General features: G+C 38.2%; 1 protein-coding gene across 3 annotated transcripts in view; it reads left to right on the plus strand.

Annotated features, from left to right (window-relative positions):
• RAB28 (RAB28, member RAS oncogene family) overlaps positions 1 to 13,320 on the plus strand; it is a 194,815-nt gene that overhangs the window by 75,789 nt on the left and 105,706 nt on the right. For all 3 annotated transcript variants that reach the window (XM_015823497.1, XM_015823496.1, XM_015823495.1), the window contains exon 4: positions 610 to 739. In XM_015823497.1, coding sequence (XP_015678983.1) covers positions 610 to 739 — 130 coding nt within the window. The remainder of the gene's footprint in view (positions 1 to 609; positions 740 to 13,320) is intronic.

Raw genomic sequence — 13,320 nt, forward strand, 5'->3', positions numbered from 1 at the left:
AAACCAGGGAGCCAGACGAGATCTAGGCCGGGTCAGAGGCCGCAAAGGCACGACTCGGTCCAATGCAGCGGCGGCAGTTGTCTCCCAAGCCGCCGCCTGATTTTCCGCCGAGTCATGGACCAGATCCCCCGGATAAGGCCCAAGCTCCGTCAGGAACCTCTCTGGGTCCATCAGTCGCCTGGGACGGAACCATCTAGGAGATGGGCAGCAAACAAATTTAATAAATAAATAAATAAATAAAAATAAAAATTGCTTGGTTATGGTGGTGTAGTAATCTAATACATAGATAAAATTCTCAGTATGATACAGTTGAAGCAGTCTATGAGCAAAAATAAAAAATACATTTTTACTGCAGCTCTGTTTTATCAACATTAACAATGCAAAATCATTTTTAAAACAGTGTAATTTTTAAATAACTAAATTTTGTATAGAATATGCTGATTTTGACCTGTTTGTATCTGTGTGGCATATATGAACTTGAAAGGTTATCTTTCCCCTTGTGCAGAACTTATGTATTAAGAGTCTTTATGCATCATCCCTTATCTTAGGTTTATGCGATTTAGTTGTCTTGATTTTTTGTCATTAATATTGTCCTTCTTTTCTTTCCAGGCTGTCCTTTTGGTATATGATGTTACCAACCAACAGAGCTTTGAAAACTTAGAAAATTGGTACAATGTTGTAAAGAAGGTCAATGAAGAGTCAGAAACTCAACTACATGTGGCCCTTGTAGGTAATAAAAGTAAGTTGTTAAATTGTTATTTAACTGGAATCTTTTGACATACCTAAAATGCGGATCAGCGGTATGAGCCCCAATCTTGCAGACATTGGTACATGTGTGGTCCCTTTCATTTTACTGGCACCATGGTGCATTGATTTTGGCAGGCTCAGAACTGTAAAATGTAATATTTCATGTATTAGACCAAATGGGGAATGCTGTGTTTGACAACAATCACAATGTTTAGTTTGATGGGGGAATATCATTTCATGGAAATATTTTGCTTCAGTGATTAGCAGTATGACATTGCCCATAACACTTGGGAAGTTTTGTCAATTTGTTTTCCTGATTTTATTTTTAATACAAAATGGCTTTTTATTGTTTGGAATCCCTATATTTAAGCCATCAAGAAATGGTGCCTAACTTTTTTCCTACCTTTGTTAATAGGTAACAAATAATAAAACTTTTCCTGAGAAAAGTTTATTTCTATGGTCAACATATTACAGGTAGTCCTCGACGTACGATCACAACTGAGCCCAAAAATTCTGTTGCTAAGTGAGACATTTGTTAAGTGAGTTTTGCCCCATTTTATGACTTTTCTTGGCATAGTTGTTAAATGAATCATTGCAATTGTTAAGTTAGTAACCCGATTATTAAGTGAATCTGGTTTCCCCATTGACTTTGCTTGTCAGAAGGTAGCAAAAGGTGGTTACATGATTTTGAGACACAGCAATGGTCATAAGTATGAAGCAGTTGCCAAGCATATGAATTTTGATCACATTTTCATGGGGATGCTACAAAGGTTGTAACTGTGAAAAAACGACCATAAGTCAGTTTTTTCATTGCCATTGTAACTTTAAATGGTCACTAAATGAACTATTATAAGTTGAGGACTACCTATACCTGAATTGGTTTAAACATTGAAGAGCTTAAAAAAAATTAAAGATTGCAATAGGATAGATATGTTTCCTCCTCCTTTTTCTCCCCCCTCTCCCCCAATGCTATTATGAACCTTGGTTTCCTTGCAGACTTTTTAAAAACTTTTTTACTTGGCTATTCAGTTTGTCAAAAATAAGACTGTTGAATGGTAAAACAATCAATAAAACATTGATTTTATTAGAAAAGGGGTCTCCAAACTTAGCAACTTTAAAACCTATGGACTTTGGCTCCCAGAATTCCTCAGCCAAGCATGTTGAGGAGTTGAAGTTCACAAATCTTAAAGTTGCCAAGTTTGGAGACCCCTGTATTAGAACAATAAAAAGGTTCATTTTACAGTAAGCGAGATAGTTATGTTAATTACAAAATATATTGATGCTTTATAGCAGCGGTTCTCAACCTGTGGGTCGCGACCCCATTTGGGGTCGAACGACCATTTCACGGGGGTCGCCAAACAACGCAGTCCGCCATTTTTTTCCCCTTTTCAACGCAGTCCGCCATTTCCCCCCCTTTTTTTCCCTTTTCCTTACCTGTGCTACTCCCTCTTATTCTACTGGCTTTTGAAAGCCAATAGAATAGACTCTATTCAAGAGACTCTATTCTATTGGCGTTCGAAAGCCAATAGAATCTATTGGCTTTCGAAAGCCAATAGAATAGACTCTCTTGAATAGAGTCTAATTCTGTTGGCTTTCAAAAGCCAATAGGAATTGTCCAGCCTGTCTCTGCCCTGCTGAGCCCGGCGAAAGTCCCAGTCTGCAAACGGTGCTGCAAGTTGTCTGCACCTAAGGTGAGCTTTCTGGACGTTTCCACCCCTCCCTGCTGAGCAACTCCTAAATGTAAGTAAAAGAAGGCCAGGGGTGGGAGGTGGGAGGCCGGTGGGCGCAGGGAGGGTTGCTGGCGCACGTGGGGCCCAGGGGGTGCCTTACCTCCCTTGGGCTGGGCCAGCTGGTGGCCCAGCCGGTGGTCGCCCTGCGCCCTCGCTGCCGCGTGCCATGGCCGCCCAGGAGCGCCTGGTCCTGCCGGCCTGCTGCCGCACCGAACGTGTGGTGGCCAAGGTAAGGCTAGCAGAGCAGCGGCGGGCGCAGGGAGGGTTGCTGGCGCGCGTGGGACCCGGCGGGTGCTTACCTCCCTTGGGCTGGGCCAGCTGGTGGCCCAGCCGGTGGTCGCCCTGCGCCCTCGCTGCCGCGTGCCATGGCCGCCCAGGAGCGCCTGGGCCTGCCGGCCTGCTGCCGCACCGAACATGCGGTGGCCAAGGTAAGGCTAGCGGAGCAGCGGCGGGTGCAGGGAGGGTTGCTGGCGCGCGTGGGGCCCGGCGGGTGCTTACCTCCCTTGGGCTGGGCCAGCTGGTGGCCCAGCCGGTGGTCGGCCTGCATCCTCGCTGCCGCTTGCCATGGCCGCCCAGGAGCGCCTGGGCCTGCCGGCCTGCCGCCGCACCAAACGGGCATCTTGCTCCGCGATTGCCGGCTCCGCACAAAAGTTTCTTTTTCTTTCCTTTTCTTTTCTAAATTCTACCCCCCTTTCTCCCCCTCTCCTGTCCCCTCTCCCATTCTTTTCTCTCCTCTCCTTCCCGGCGGCGAGATTCGGCCGGCTGAGGGGGTCGCTCTAGCTCGAGCAGGAGAGCCATCTCTATGCTCCTGGGTCACGTGTGGTCGTGCGTATGGGTCACGTGTGGTCACGTGGGTGCGTGCATGTGGGTCATGTGTGGTCACGTGGGTTCGTGCGTGTGGTCACATGGGTGCGTGCGTGTGGGTCACATGTGGGTCACGTGGGTGCATGGGGTCGCGGCATTAGGAAGGTTGAGAACCGCTGCTTTATAGCATTATTTCATTATCTTAAATTTCTTATCACTTTCATAAAAGCAAATTTAAGGATATTGTATAATAGTGAAATTGAAATACTAATAATTAGGAGGAAAGACAAACCAACATAGAAGTTAATTCTGCATAATCATAGTGGCAGTATTGACATCCTTACATTCCCTAATGAAGCAAAAGATTTCACCCTGTTTCTAGGATCTCATGGAGGGGGAACTGGGACTATGCTCTGATATTCAGTTGGTAGTTGATCCTTTTCCCTCTTAGACTCCATTATTGGGAAGGGACGCACCATTGAGTATATTTCTATACAAGCTGTTTAAACTTGAGTTCCAACTAGTGGCTCTTTAAAACTACAGGGATTTTCAAGATGAACAGGTATTTCAGACTGATATATCATTGCTGAGGCTCAGAGAATCTCAGGTATTTTTGAAATAACTTTTCTCCAAGCAAAGAGTGCTGTTTCTCCAACTTTCAGTTCAATGGTGCCAAAAAGATGGGAGGGATTCCCTTACAAACAGATGAATGGTAAACCAGAGTGGTCTCTTAGGATGCTTTTAAAAAGCAATGACTTTGGCAGTGAGAATAGAAACAATGAATTCATTTATGGCTATTGCCTCCTTGCTCTAGACCAAACATTCACAGATATTCCAGTAGATATTTGAAGGCTTGAATGAACTGGCAAAGGCATCAGTGTCCATGACATTGAGCATGGTGATTTGCTGGGGACTATGATTTAAATACAGAGAACTGTTGGTTCAAAATCCTTGCTACCTTTTGGGGATGGGGGTGAAACATTAGCATCAGTTCTGATGGAGAGCAAAGCATTAGAAGGCCTGGCCTGCAGAAATATGACACCAGATCAAGGAAAATATTGTGAATTTTCACAATAGAGACCAAGAAATTATATCTCTTGATCAGGAACCAGACAGAGTGGCCCTTCAGCAGAGGTCAACAAAACTCACCTTCTCCTGGCTTGGGCAAATGAACTTCAGCATGATACCGCAGAACTCCAGGTGAACAGCTTGTAATGTTTTTTTAAAAAAACATATTTTATTGTTTTTTTGTTTCTTAGAACAAAGTGCTTGAGACACACCGTGGTGCTGGGGTAATCAAACATCCAAAAATAAAACCATATATGAATAACTCAAATCAATACATTAGACATTCCCTCTCTATTTCCCTCAAATAACACGATATATTTAAAATAATCCATTTCTAGATTAAATTTCTATAAATTCTAAACCTGTTTTTAAGCCCTATAAATTTACAGTTACCATAGTCAACTTTAACCTTAAATAAACGCATTATCACTTCAGGTATCCTTTCCAGGTATATTCTAGTTCTGATTTCTTAAGTCCTTAATTTTATCACAAATCTTATTTATTTCTTTTTCCACTACACATTATGTATCCTGATTAAAATAAAATATTAGTCTACCCTATACATATATAGTCCATCAATCAATCAATCTCTTTAACCTAGCAAAATAATATCAAATCTTAAATCATTTCAGTCTGTTAGGTAAGATTCAAATTTCATCCAAGTAATTATCATGCCTAAAAACACCCATATTATCACACAAAAATATCATCTTACTAATTTAACATGTTCAATTAATTATTGAGTCAATCCAGATCTAAAGGATTTTCTTCATTCCATTACATAATAGTTTTCATGGAAATAAACCTATTATTCTAAAAAGTACATTCTTAGTCTATTTAAAATATGTATTCTAATAATCATCCATTTTTCTCTTACTTCTAACTTTAGATCTTAATCCTTAAATCAGTCCATAGTTCTACAGTGCCTTTTAATCCATTACATATAATTTTAAGTTTCTCTTTTCAGTCTTATTCTAGCCTTCTTTTTGTGCCAGGCAGGTTTCCATAACAAAGCTTCCCTTTCAGCCAATAGATCTCCTTCTGTTGCTTGTAGTGTCATTTGAGTCGGTAAACAGCATCCCATCCTCTGCATTGGGTGTCTATTTCTCTTGTTCTTAAAGCCTCGTTGCTTTAAAGATTCAAGTCTCAGTCTTTGATTCTTCTGATCCTCAAAGATATAGATGAAGTGCTTGTAAGGTAAAATAAATTCCTCTTTAATCTCAATTGATTCCTCTTCTGGTGTATTTTGATTTATAGAATGGTCAGGTGCAGTCTGAAAGTCAGTTTGAGCGTTTGGAGTAAGGCTTCTGGCTCTTAGTTCTGTAGTGATCTCTTTCATTTTAGCACATATTTCTTCAGTAGCCTCATAAATCTTTTCCAATATAAGTTTACAGTTTAATTGTGAATGAGGTTTCTCCATTCTTCTTCAACTACTATTAAAATGGAGAAACCTCAGCTTGTAATGTTTTTGATGCACCTGGTGTTAGGACACATTTCAACTAGGATGTGACCTGGATTCATAAAGAATACTCAGGCAAATCTTTTACATGATCAATTTCCAAGTTTGGGGGAAAAAAACCTCTCTATAATGTTTAAGCCATCAGGTCCCTCTTAGCTAGTGAATCCCATTGTAAAGTGGTGCTGAACCTCAAATCCCTAAAGAGGTTCATCAAAGTTGAAGACCCTATGATCCTTTGCATAGGCTATTGTACTAGATGATTTGTTGGTATCAATGGAGCCAGCCAATCATATCAGTACATTCACAGTATCTTGGCTACCAATTTCAGTTTAAGACACACCCTTTCATTTGGTATCATCAATCCAGAAACTTGCCAGAGTGACAGTAGCACTGGTAGGTCACTTACCTACCATACATGTAGGTATACCAGGCATATAAATGTATACTTAATTGAGGGTCTAATTTATGGACAAAGCTACAGCTAGTGGTGCATGCTTAGAGGAATAGTTTCATGGAAAATTGAGCCAACTTGGTGATCCTAATTCACGTAGAGAAACGTTTTTTTGTTGTTGTTGTAAGAACAGTTTAGCAAAATTAGAAATATAGGCATTGCAGTCCTATGGATTGGTTTTCATTCATACTCTCTGAAGCAATTTTCACTCACATTGTCAATGAATTGCAGCATTGATTGAAGGACATTTTAAAAAGTAAACTAGCTTTATGTTGGTGACTGACATAGATATTACTTATGAACTTTTAAGTTATGAACTTTCACTGATCCAAACAAACTTATCTACAACTCCAACCAGAATGTCCCAGAAATCAAAAGATTCGTTTACAGCGTGCCACATATATGTATGCTTGTTTGGACTTGTGAACAAAATGAACTTATGACCAACATCCCAGAACATAATCTAATAATAAGCAGAGCACTGTTGGTACAGCTGCACTTGTTAAAATAAATACTTCTTATTGGTCTCCCTTAGAGTCAAATTTAATTTGCAAAAACTTAAGAGCACAGAAGTTGTTCCATCCTCATCATCCAGCAGAAACCAAGAGATCTATAAGTCGAGACTAAAAGAATATGTCAAGTGACATAGTGCTGATCAACATAAACAATATATTAACCATCATGCACATGGCTGTCCTCAGCAGGTGGAATTTTTGTCCAAATGATGAAATGAGCATTGTGCTATCACATTGCAAGCTTTGTCCTTTACAAAATCTACTACTAGTGCTAATCATCATAATCAACATCACAATACAAATTCAAAAGTGGCAGAGCTTGCATTGCCGCATTGCCATATATAGAATATAGAATAATAAGATTCGAAGGGAGGTCTTCTAGTTCAACCAGGAGATCCTAGACCAGAGGTCCACAACCTTTGGTCCGTGGACTGGCACCAAGCTGCAGCATGCCAGCAACTGGGCCATGCAAACAAGTGAAGCCCCATCTGCAAGATGCAGGCAGCACGTAAAACCATGCCCCATCCGGTCTGCGGAAAAACCTTTCTCCATGGAACTGGTCCCTGGTGCCCAAAACATTGGGGCCGCTTTTTTGGACAAATGGCTGTTCAATTTCTTTTTAAAAACTCCCAGTTTGGAGCAGACACAACTTCTGAAGACAAGCTGTTCCATTGATTAATTGTTCCACTGATTAACTTTCTCACTGTTAAGAACTGGATTGGATCTCTCTCTGATAAGTTTCCAACCATTACTTCTTGTCCCACCCTTAGGTGCTTTGGAGAATAGATCCGACCCCCTTCTGTCTGTTGCAGTTCCTTAAATATTGGAAGACTGCTATCAAGTCACCCCATGTCCTTCTCTGTATTATACTAGATGTATGCAGTTCATTCAACTATTCAGTTTTATCCTCTAGTCCCCCTAATCATCTTTGTTGATCTTTTCTACACTCTTTCTAGAATCTCAACATCTTTTTGTATCATGGTGACCAAAACTGAATGCACTATTCCAAGTGTAGTAAATGTAATATTCCAGGTACTAGTAGTAGTATTCACAGGAAGTACTAGGAGGACCAGGAGTAGGAGTAGCTGTGGAGAAGAGTGAATAATGAGTAATAGTATGTGAGTATGTGCATGTATTGTCAAGGGACCTGTGTAATTGGTGTCTCTTTAATGTTTTGAGCCCACCAAATTGGCTATAGTTAAAATCATTATCCAGTAGTTTAGAACTTATCTTAGTAACTTCCTTCACCTTTCCACTTGCTTTCTATTATCTTTAGTGAGAGCAAGATTGAAATTATGTTTACTGTTGTTTAAAACCTAGTTATTAACTACTACTATGAATTAATAAAATACTTTTGTAGCATAGGGACTGCTTTATATTTTTCTTCTTCCTGACAGACTCAACTGGTGTTTCCTCCATTTATCATATTTATAAGCAACACACTTAAGTGTCAAGTCAACATTCTTGCTGGATAAATAGTGACCTAAAATTAACCTTGCTGCATGGGAGCTGCTGTTACTTGATTTACAACTAGTTGGGAGACCCGGGGTCAGCTCTTATCAGCAATTTATGGAAAGGGTAGGGATTATCAGGCAGCAGTGTATGGTAGTTGAATGAATGTTGCCTTTTCACACTGATATTAACCAGATCCTTTTCTAAGCAAAGCCCAATAAGTCAGGTTTTAAATAGTCTTTGTGACAGATGGATCTGAAAAAAGAGTGCATCAGTGCTAATTAAAAATGTTGATGGTATATTTGCCTGAGTGATGATTAATTGATTTTGGAGTGCGGTCTGGGAGCAGGAAATGTATTGTTGTAATGTGAAGTTTAAAGGTTACATTTTAAAGTAACATGTAAGGTTAATGCATTGAATTTTCTGAACTGTTCGAACAACCGAATTGCACTTGAGACTGCCAGTCTTGTTTTATTCCTAAGCATTCATAGTTCATAGTGCTCCTGTTGGATAATGAAGACTTTTCTCTGTCAGATCAAAATACTTCATCTCTTTTTCTCAAAGGACAAACCCTGCTCTGCTAGACCAAGTACAGTTGGTACTGAACCATAGTCTCAAAAAGGGAATATGGAAAAACAGTATCTTTTGGTCTAGCTCCATAAAAATTTCTGTCAATAATTCAGATAAAGTAAGACATATTTTGAATACTCTCGCTTCTCAGGCTAGTCAATATTTTAGATTAAATATCTAAAACTATGGATTTATAATCTTTTTCACAATGTGGACTGGATCCATCTTTGAGCACCCTTGGGAGCTGAATTTCTAAGAGTTGATATTGTACAGTATGATCAGATTAAAAAATGAAAATATTTAGGCAAAGTGGATTGGTGTACATTCTTTTCTATTATAACTTCTGCAGTCATTAATGTGTACCTCATGCAGATCAGTTTCTTCCTTTATATAACATTATGTAGTCTGAACCACCTTTTAGAATAAAAAGTAAAACATATTTCATTCTCTGATCTAGAGTAGAGCTGAGCAACCCACTCAGCTCCTTTTTTGCAACTCTTAGTGTCCTTTGCTGAAATTTGGTGCTAATATGTCAAATTCTGAGAAGAAAGTAGGTATGTTATCTGTCCCAATTTGCCCCTGTCTGGTCTTTAGCTGCTGGGAGAAAAAAATAGCTTGTCGCTGCAAAATGCTGTGTGCCTTGAATTTGAGAAAGTTTTTAATGTTATAGCAATTTTGTCTCTTCTTAACTAGCTGTGAACAAAATGTTCCCTCTGATTTTGATTCAATGTATGCTCCAACAGGGGAATTCAGTAGCAGCCTTGCCATATTGGGGGAAATGATCCAATGCTACATAGTATATGTGTGTGTCTCCTATAACAGAAATATGAACAGACTCTTTTGACGCTTTGAATCTTGCTTTATTTATATTGTATATTTTCTAAGACTCCGCCATTCATTTCTAATCTTGTAGTTTTCACATAGGTTCTGCAGTATTGATTCTACTCATATATTCAATATTAAAAACAAAGATAACTTCTGGTGATTTATGGAAATGCCTGGCAAAAACATGGACATGCTTTACCACTGCCTTCTTTTAAAGTGTTTTACAGCTTCTCAGTCTAGCTGACATCCTAGGAATTTCCTGGTGGAATCCCTTGCAAGGACTAACTAGGACTAATCCATTTTAAGGGGGTGGGAGATGAACAGCCTAGATTGGCTACATTCTGTCACCTGCTGCAAAATATCTGGCATCATTTTTATGCAATGATTTTATGTCATGACAGTACCTAAGAATTCATTTAACATTGGTAATTTATTCTTAGTATAGCTAGAGATTCTTAGCTTTCTATCCACACTATTTACTGAATTAAAACACAATGCCAAAAGAAGTTAAAGTGAACAGAATGTCTTAAGCCTCAGGAATGAAAATAGTCTTGATAATGAAATAGCACCTATAAATATATGCTTTATTCAAAGAAACTAAATATATAAAATAGCAAGGATTCATATGCAGTTTCTGGTGTACACAGTATGTTAGAAAATTGAAGAGACATTGTTCCAGTCCAATTCCTTTTTCTTCTGCTTAACAAATTAAGCAAAATTGTATACATTTCTACAATGAAATCTGAGACCATCATGCTCAATATGACACTTGAAATGTTTCACAGCACCTTGCAAGATCAGGCTATTAGTTTAGTATTATTGTATGAGGTTTTCTTGACCTGGTTTCAAATTGGTGAAGTATATTTCAATTCTAATTAAATTGTTTTGAATAGTTCAGAAATAAAATGACACCAACCTAGCCAGTCAGTTATAAGATATACTCTGCACCTGTCTTAGAAAAATGTTTTGAACAATTTAAAACAAGCCTTGTACAGTTGAAAGGTATTTTGAATACAGAAAATATGTAATTCAACTGATGAAGTAGGGTTCTACCTAGCCTTAAAAATAAGGGTATGCCGTTCTTGCATAGAAAGGTTTATGAAAAGCTTTCTAGTAGTTGAATGGAATATTTATAGTCTGTCAGAACCCTCAATTATTAATCATGCATATTCTCTGGGTTTAGGTTATTTGGGTTCTGCCACTCTCCTATGGGGGGAGGGGGTATCTGGGGGCTTGTAGTGCACGTAGACCATTTCTTCTATCTGTGTAAGGTTCCACTTCAACTAACTACCCAAGAAAGCAGAACTCTTGAAACAGGCATTATCTCAAAAGAATACTTTTATTGGGGCTTCCGGTGGAGATTGCTGCGGGGAATGGCGGCTTTTTTTAGCCGCCCGCCTGGGGTTGCGTCAAAGCCTGAAGAAACAGCGGTCATTAGCTGTTTCTCGGCTTGGAACCTCATTCCTCGGGCGAAGAGGGAGGGGTGAGCCTGCTCAGATAGAGATGGAGCTCCCTTTCTCCTCTGTTCTTTTGTCTGGAGGAGGGGGTGAAAGCTCTCTCGTAGTCTGGGCTTTTTCTCCGCACCCCATGGTGCCTTTGTTCCTTCTTTTTAGGGACAAAGCCAGGCGCAGCCTTCACATCTGCTATTTAAAGAACTTGAAACTGTGAGTAAGAGTGCAAGTAGACGGAACTGACCAGGAGGACTGGATTTGAGTGATTTAAGACCTTAACTCAGAGAATATTATAACATCTTCCTTATCTTGTATAAAGCTAAAGTAAGAAGAAAATGGCTGCGGATTTGCTGTCTTTTTGTTTTTGCTGCTAAGAAGACTTTCACTCTTCTTCCGGTTATTGAATGGATAGAGATACATTGTAACGATTTCTTTTTTTTTTAGCCCACTGAAAGCTCAAGTTTTCCTTTTTTCGTCTACATAATTTGTATTTATTGTTTTGTGAGTAAATTATACTCAGAAGAAGTTTTTAAAATGCCCTTAAAGTATACTGGAATCTCTGCTTTTTCTAAAGCTGTGATTTTATCTCCAGTTATATGAATTCTATAACAGTCTAAATCTAAAATGCTTTTACCTTCGTTCCCTTCGTCAATCATACTGAAAGATGGATTATATGAAAACATCGCATCTGCTTTTCAAGGTTTTACAGCTCATGCAGACTGTATAGAGGGAAGGGCGAATGAATTATCTGAAAATGCTGAAGGGAAGGAGGACAGACTTGTAAAAGTTGAAGACGCTGTGGAAATATTTGCCCTGAGAGGAGGATTGAAAGATGAGCAGGAAAAGCTGAGAGAGGAAACTGTGATAGATCTGGTTGTGGTTCTGGTGTGCGACCCTGAAGAAATTTTGAGAAAAAAAAAGTTTATAGAGTTAATTTAGGGGTCGCGCGTTAGAGAAATATACCAAGAGATGTTGCTGTTTTACTTACTGGCTTTGAAGGTTGATTTGTCATCAATAAAGTGATTTCAAAGTGATTTCAAAGAATGGAAGAAATGCACCAGCTTGTTGAATTATTTGGAGCTGATGGGAGGTGTGAGATTGAAGAGATCCGGAAGGACAGATTTATAAGGAATGTTTTGGAAGTTTTTGTTTCTAGAACTTTTGATTTGGTATACTAATGGTTTGAATTTGTTATAAAAAAGAAAGAGAATATTTTATTATATAATATAATATAATAATGAGGTGATAAGTTTGTAAGAAATTTATACTGTTTTAAAGGACTGAAAGTAGTTGATTATTGGAGGTTTCTTATAAGGAATTACTTATTTTGAATGACTGAAGTAGAGTTCATATAAGGAGAATTTATAAAATTAGTTAAAGATTGTATGTTTAAATGGGTTTAAAATATTGGAGAAATGATATTATTGGATATAAGGGATATAATTTGTAAATTGTAGTTGACTTATTATTAATAATGTGATTTAAATGAATGGAAGTTATTATTTGAAGAAATTTATACTATTTTAAAGGACTGAAAGTATTTGAGATTAAAGATTGAAATAGAGTTTATATAAGAAGAATTTATAGAATTAAAGATTGTATGATTAAATGGGCTCAAAATATTTGAGAATATTATTAGATATTTGGGAAATAATTTGTGAATTATTATTATACTTAAGATTTGAATTAAGAAATGAATAATAGCAGTAAGATTACTGGTTGTTTTTTATTTTAAAGAAATGGTAAAGATTTTTGTATATTTGAAGGTTTAACTTTAAGTTTGGGGAAGATGGATAGATTATTTTTAGAGAGATCTTATTTTTGATTGCTTTATATGTGGGTAGTTATATTTAGATTGGGGATGATGTTTGTTTAACCCTGTAATCAGTTCTGGGAAGTCTGGGGGTGGGGATTGGGGGTGGGAGTGGGAGGAAGGGTAGAAATAAAATAATTAGGAGTATTTTTTTTTTCCAAAGAAATTTTATTATTTTTCATCATAAAAAACAATCAAAAACATAGATAAACACAAAAACAAGTAAAATCCCCCACCCACCCCGGACTTCCCAAACCAAATCCCAGGATAATATTCATATATAAATAAACAATTACTAATATCTCTAACTCCACTAAATGTCTTAATCTACATGAAAAGATAGAAAGAGTAAACAAAATAAAAGAATCTAAAAACCTAAGTTATATTCTACCACTCTATGCTTCTTTTGAATATAAACAATCCATCTTCTCCATA

Source organism: Protobothrops mucrosquamatus, unplaced genomic scaffold (assembly GCF_001527695.2).
Source record: "Protobothrops mucrosquamatus isolate PMUCROS unplaced genomic scaffold, P.Mucros_1.0 scaffold1887, whole genome shotgun sequence".
NCBI lineage: Eukaryota > Metazoa > Chordata > Lepidosauria > Squamata > Viperidae > Protobothrops > Protobothrops mucrosquamatus.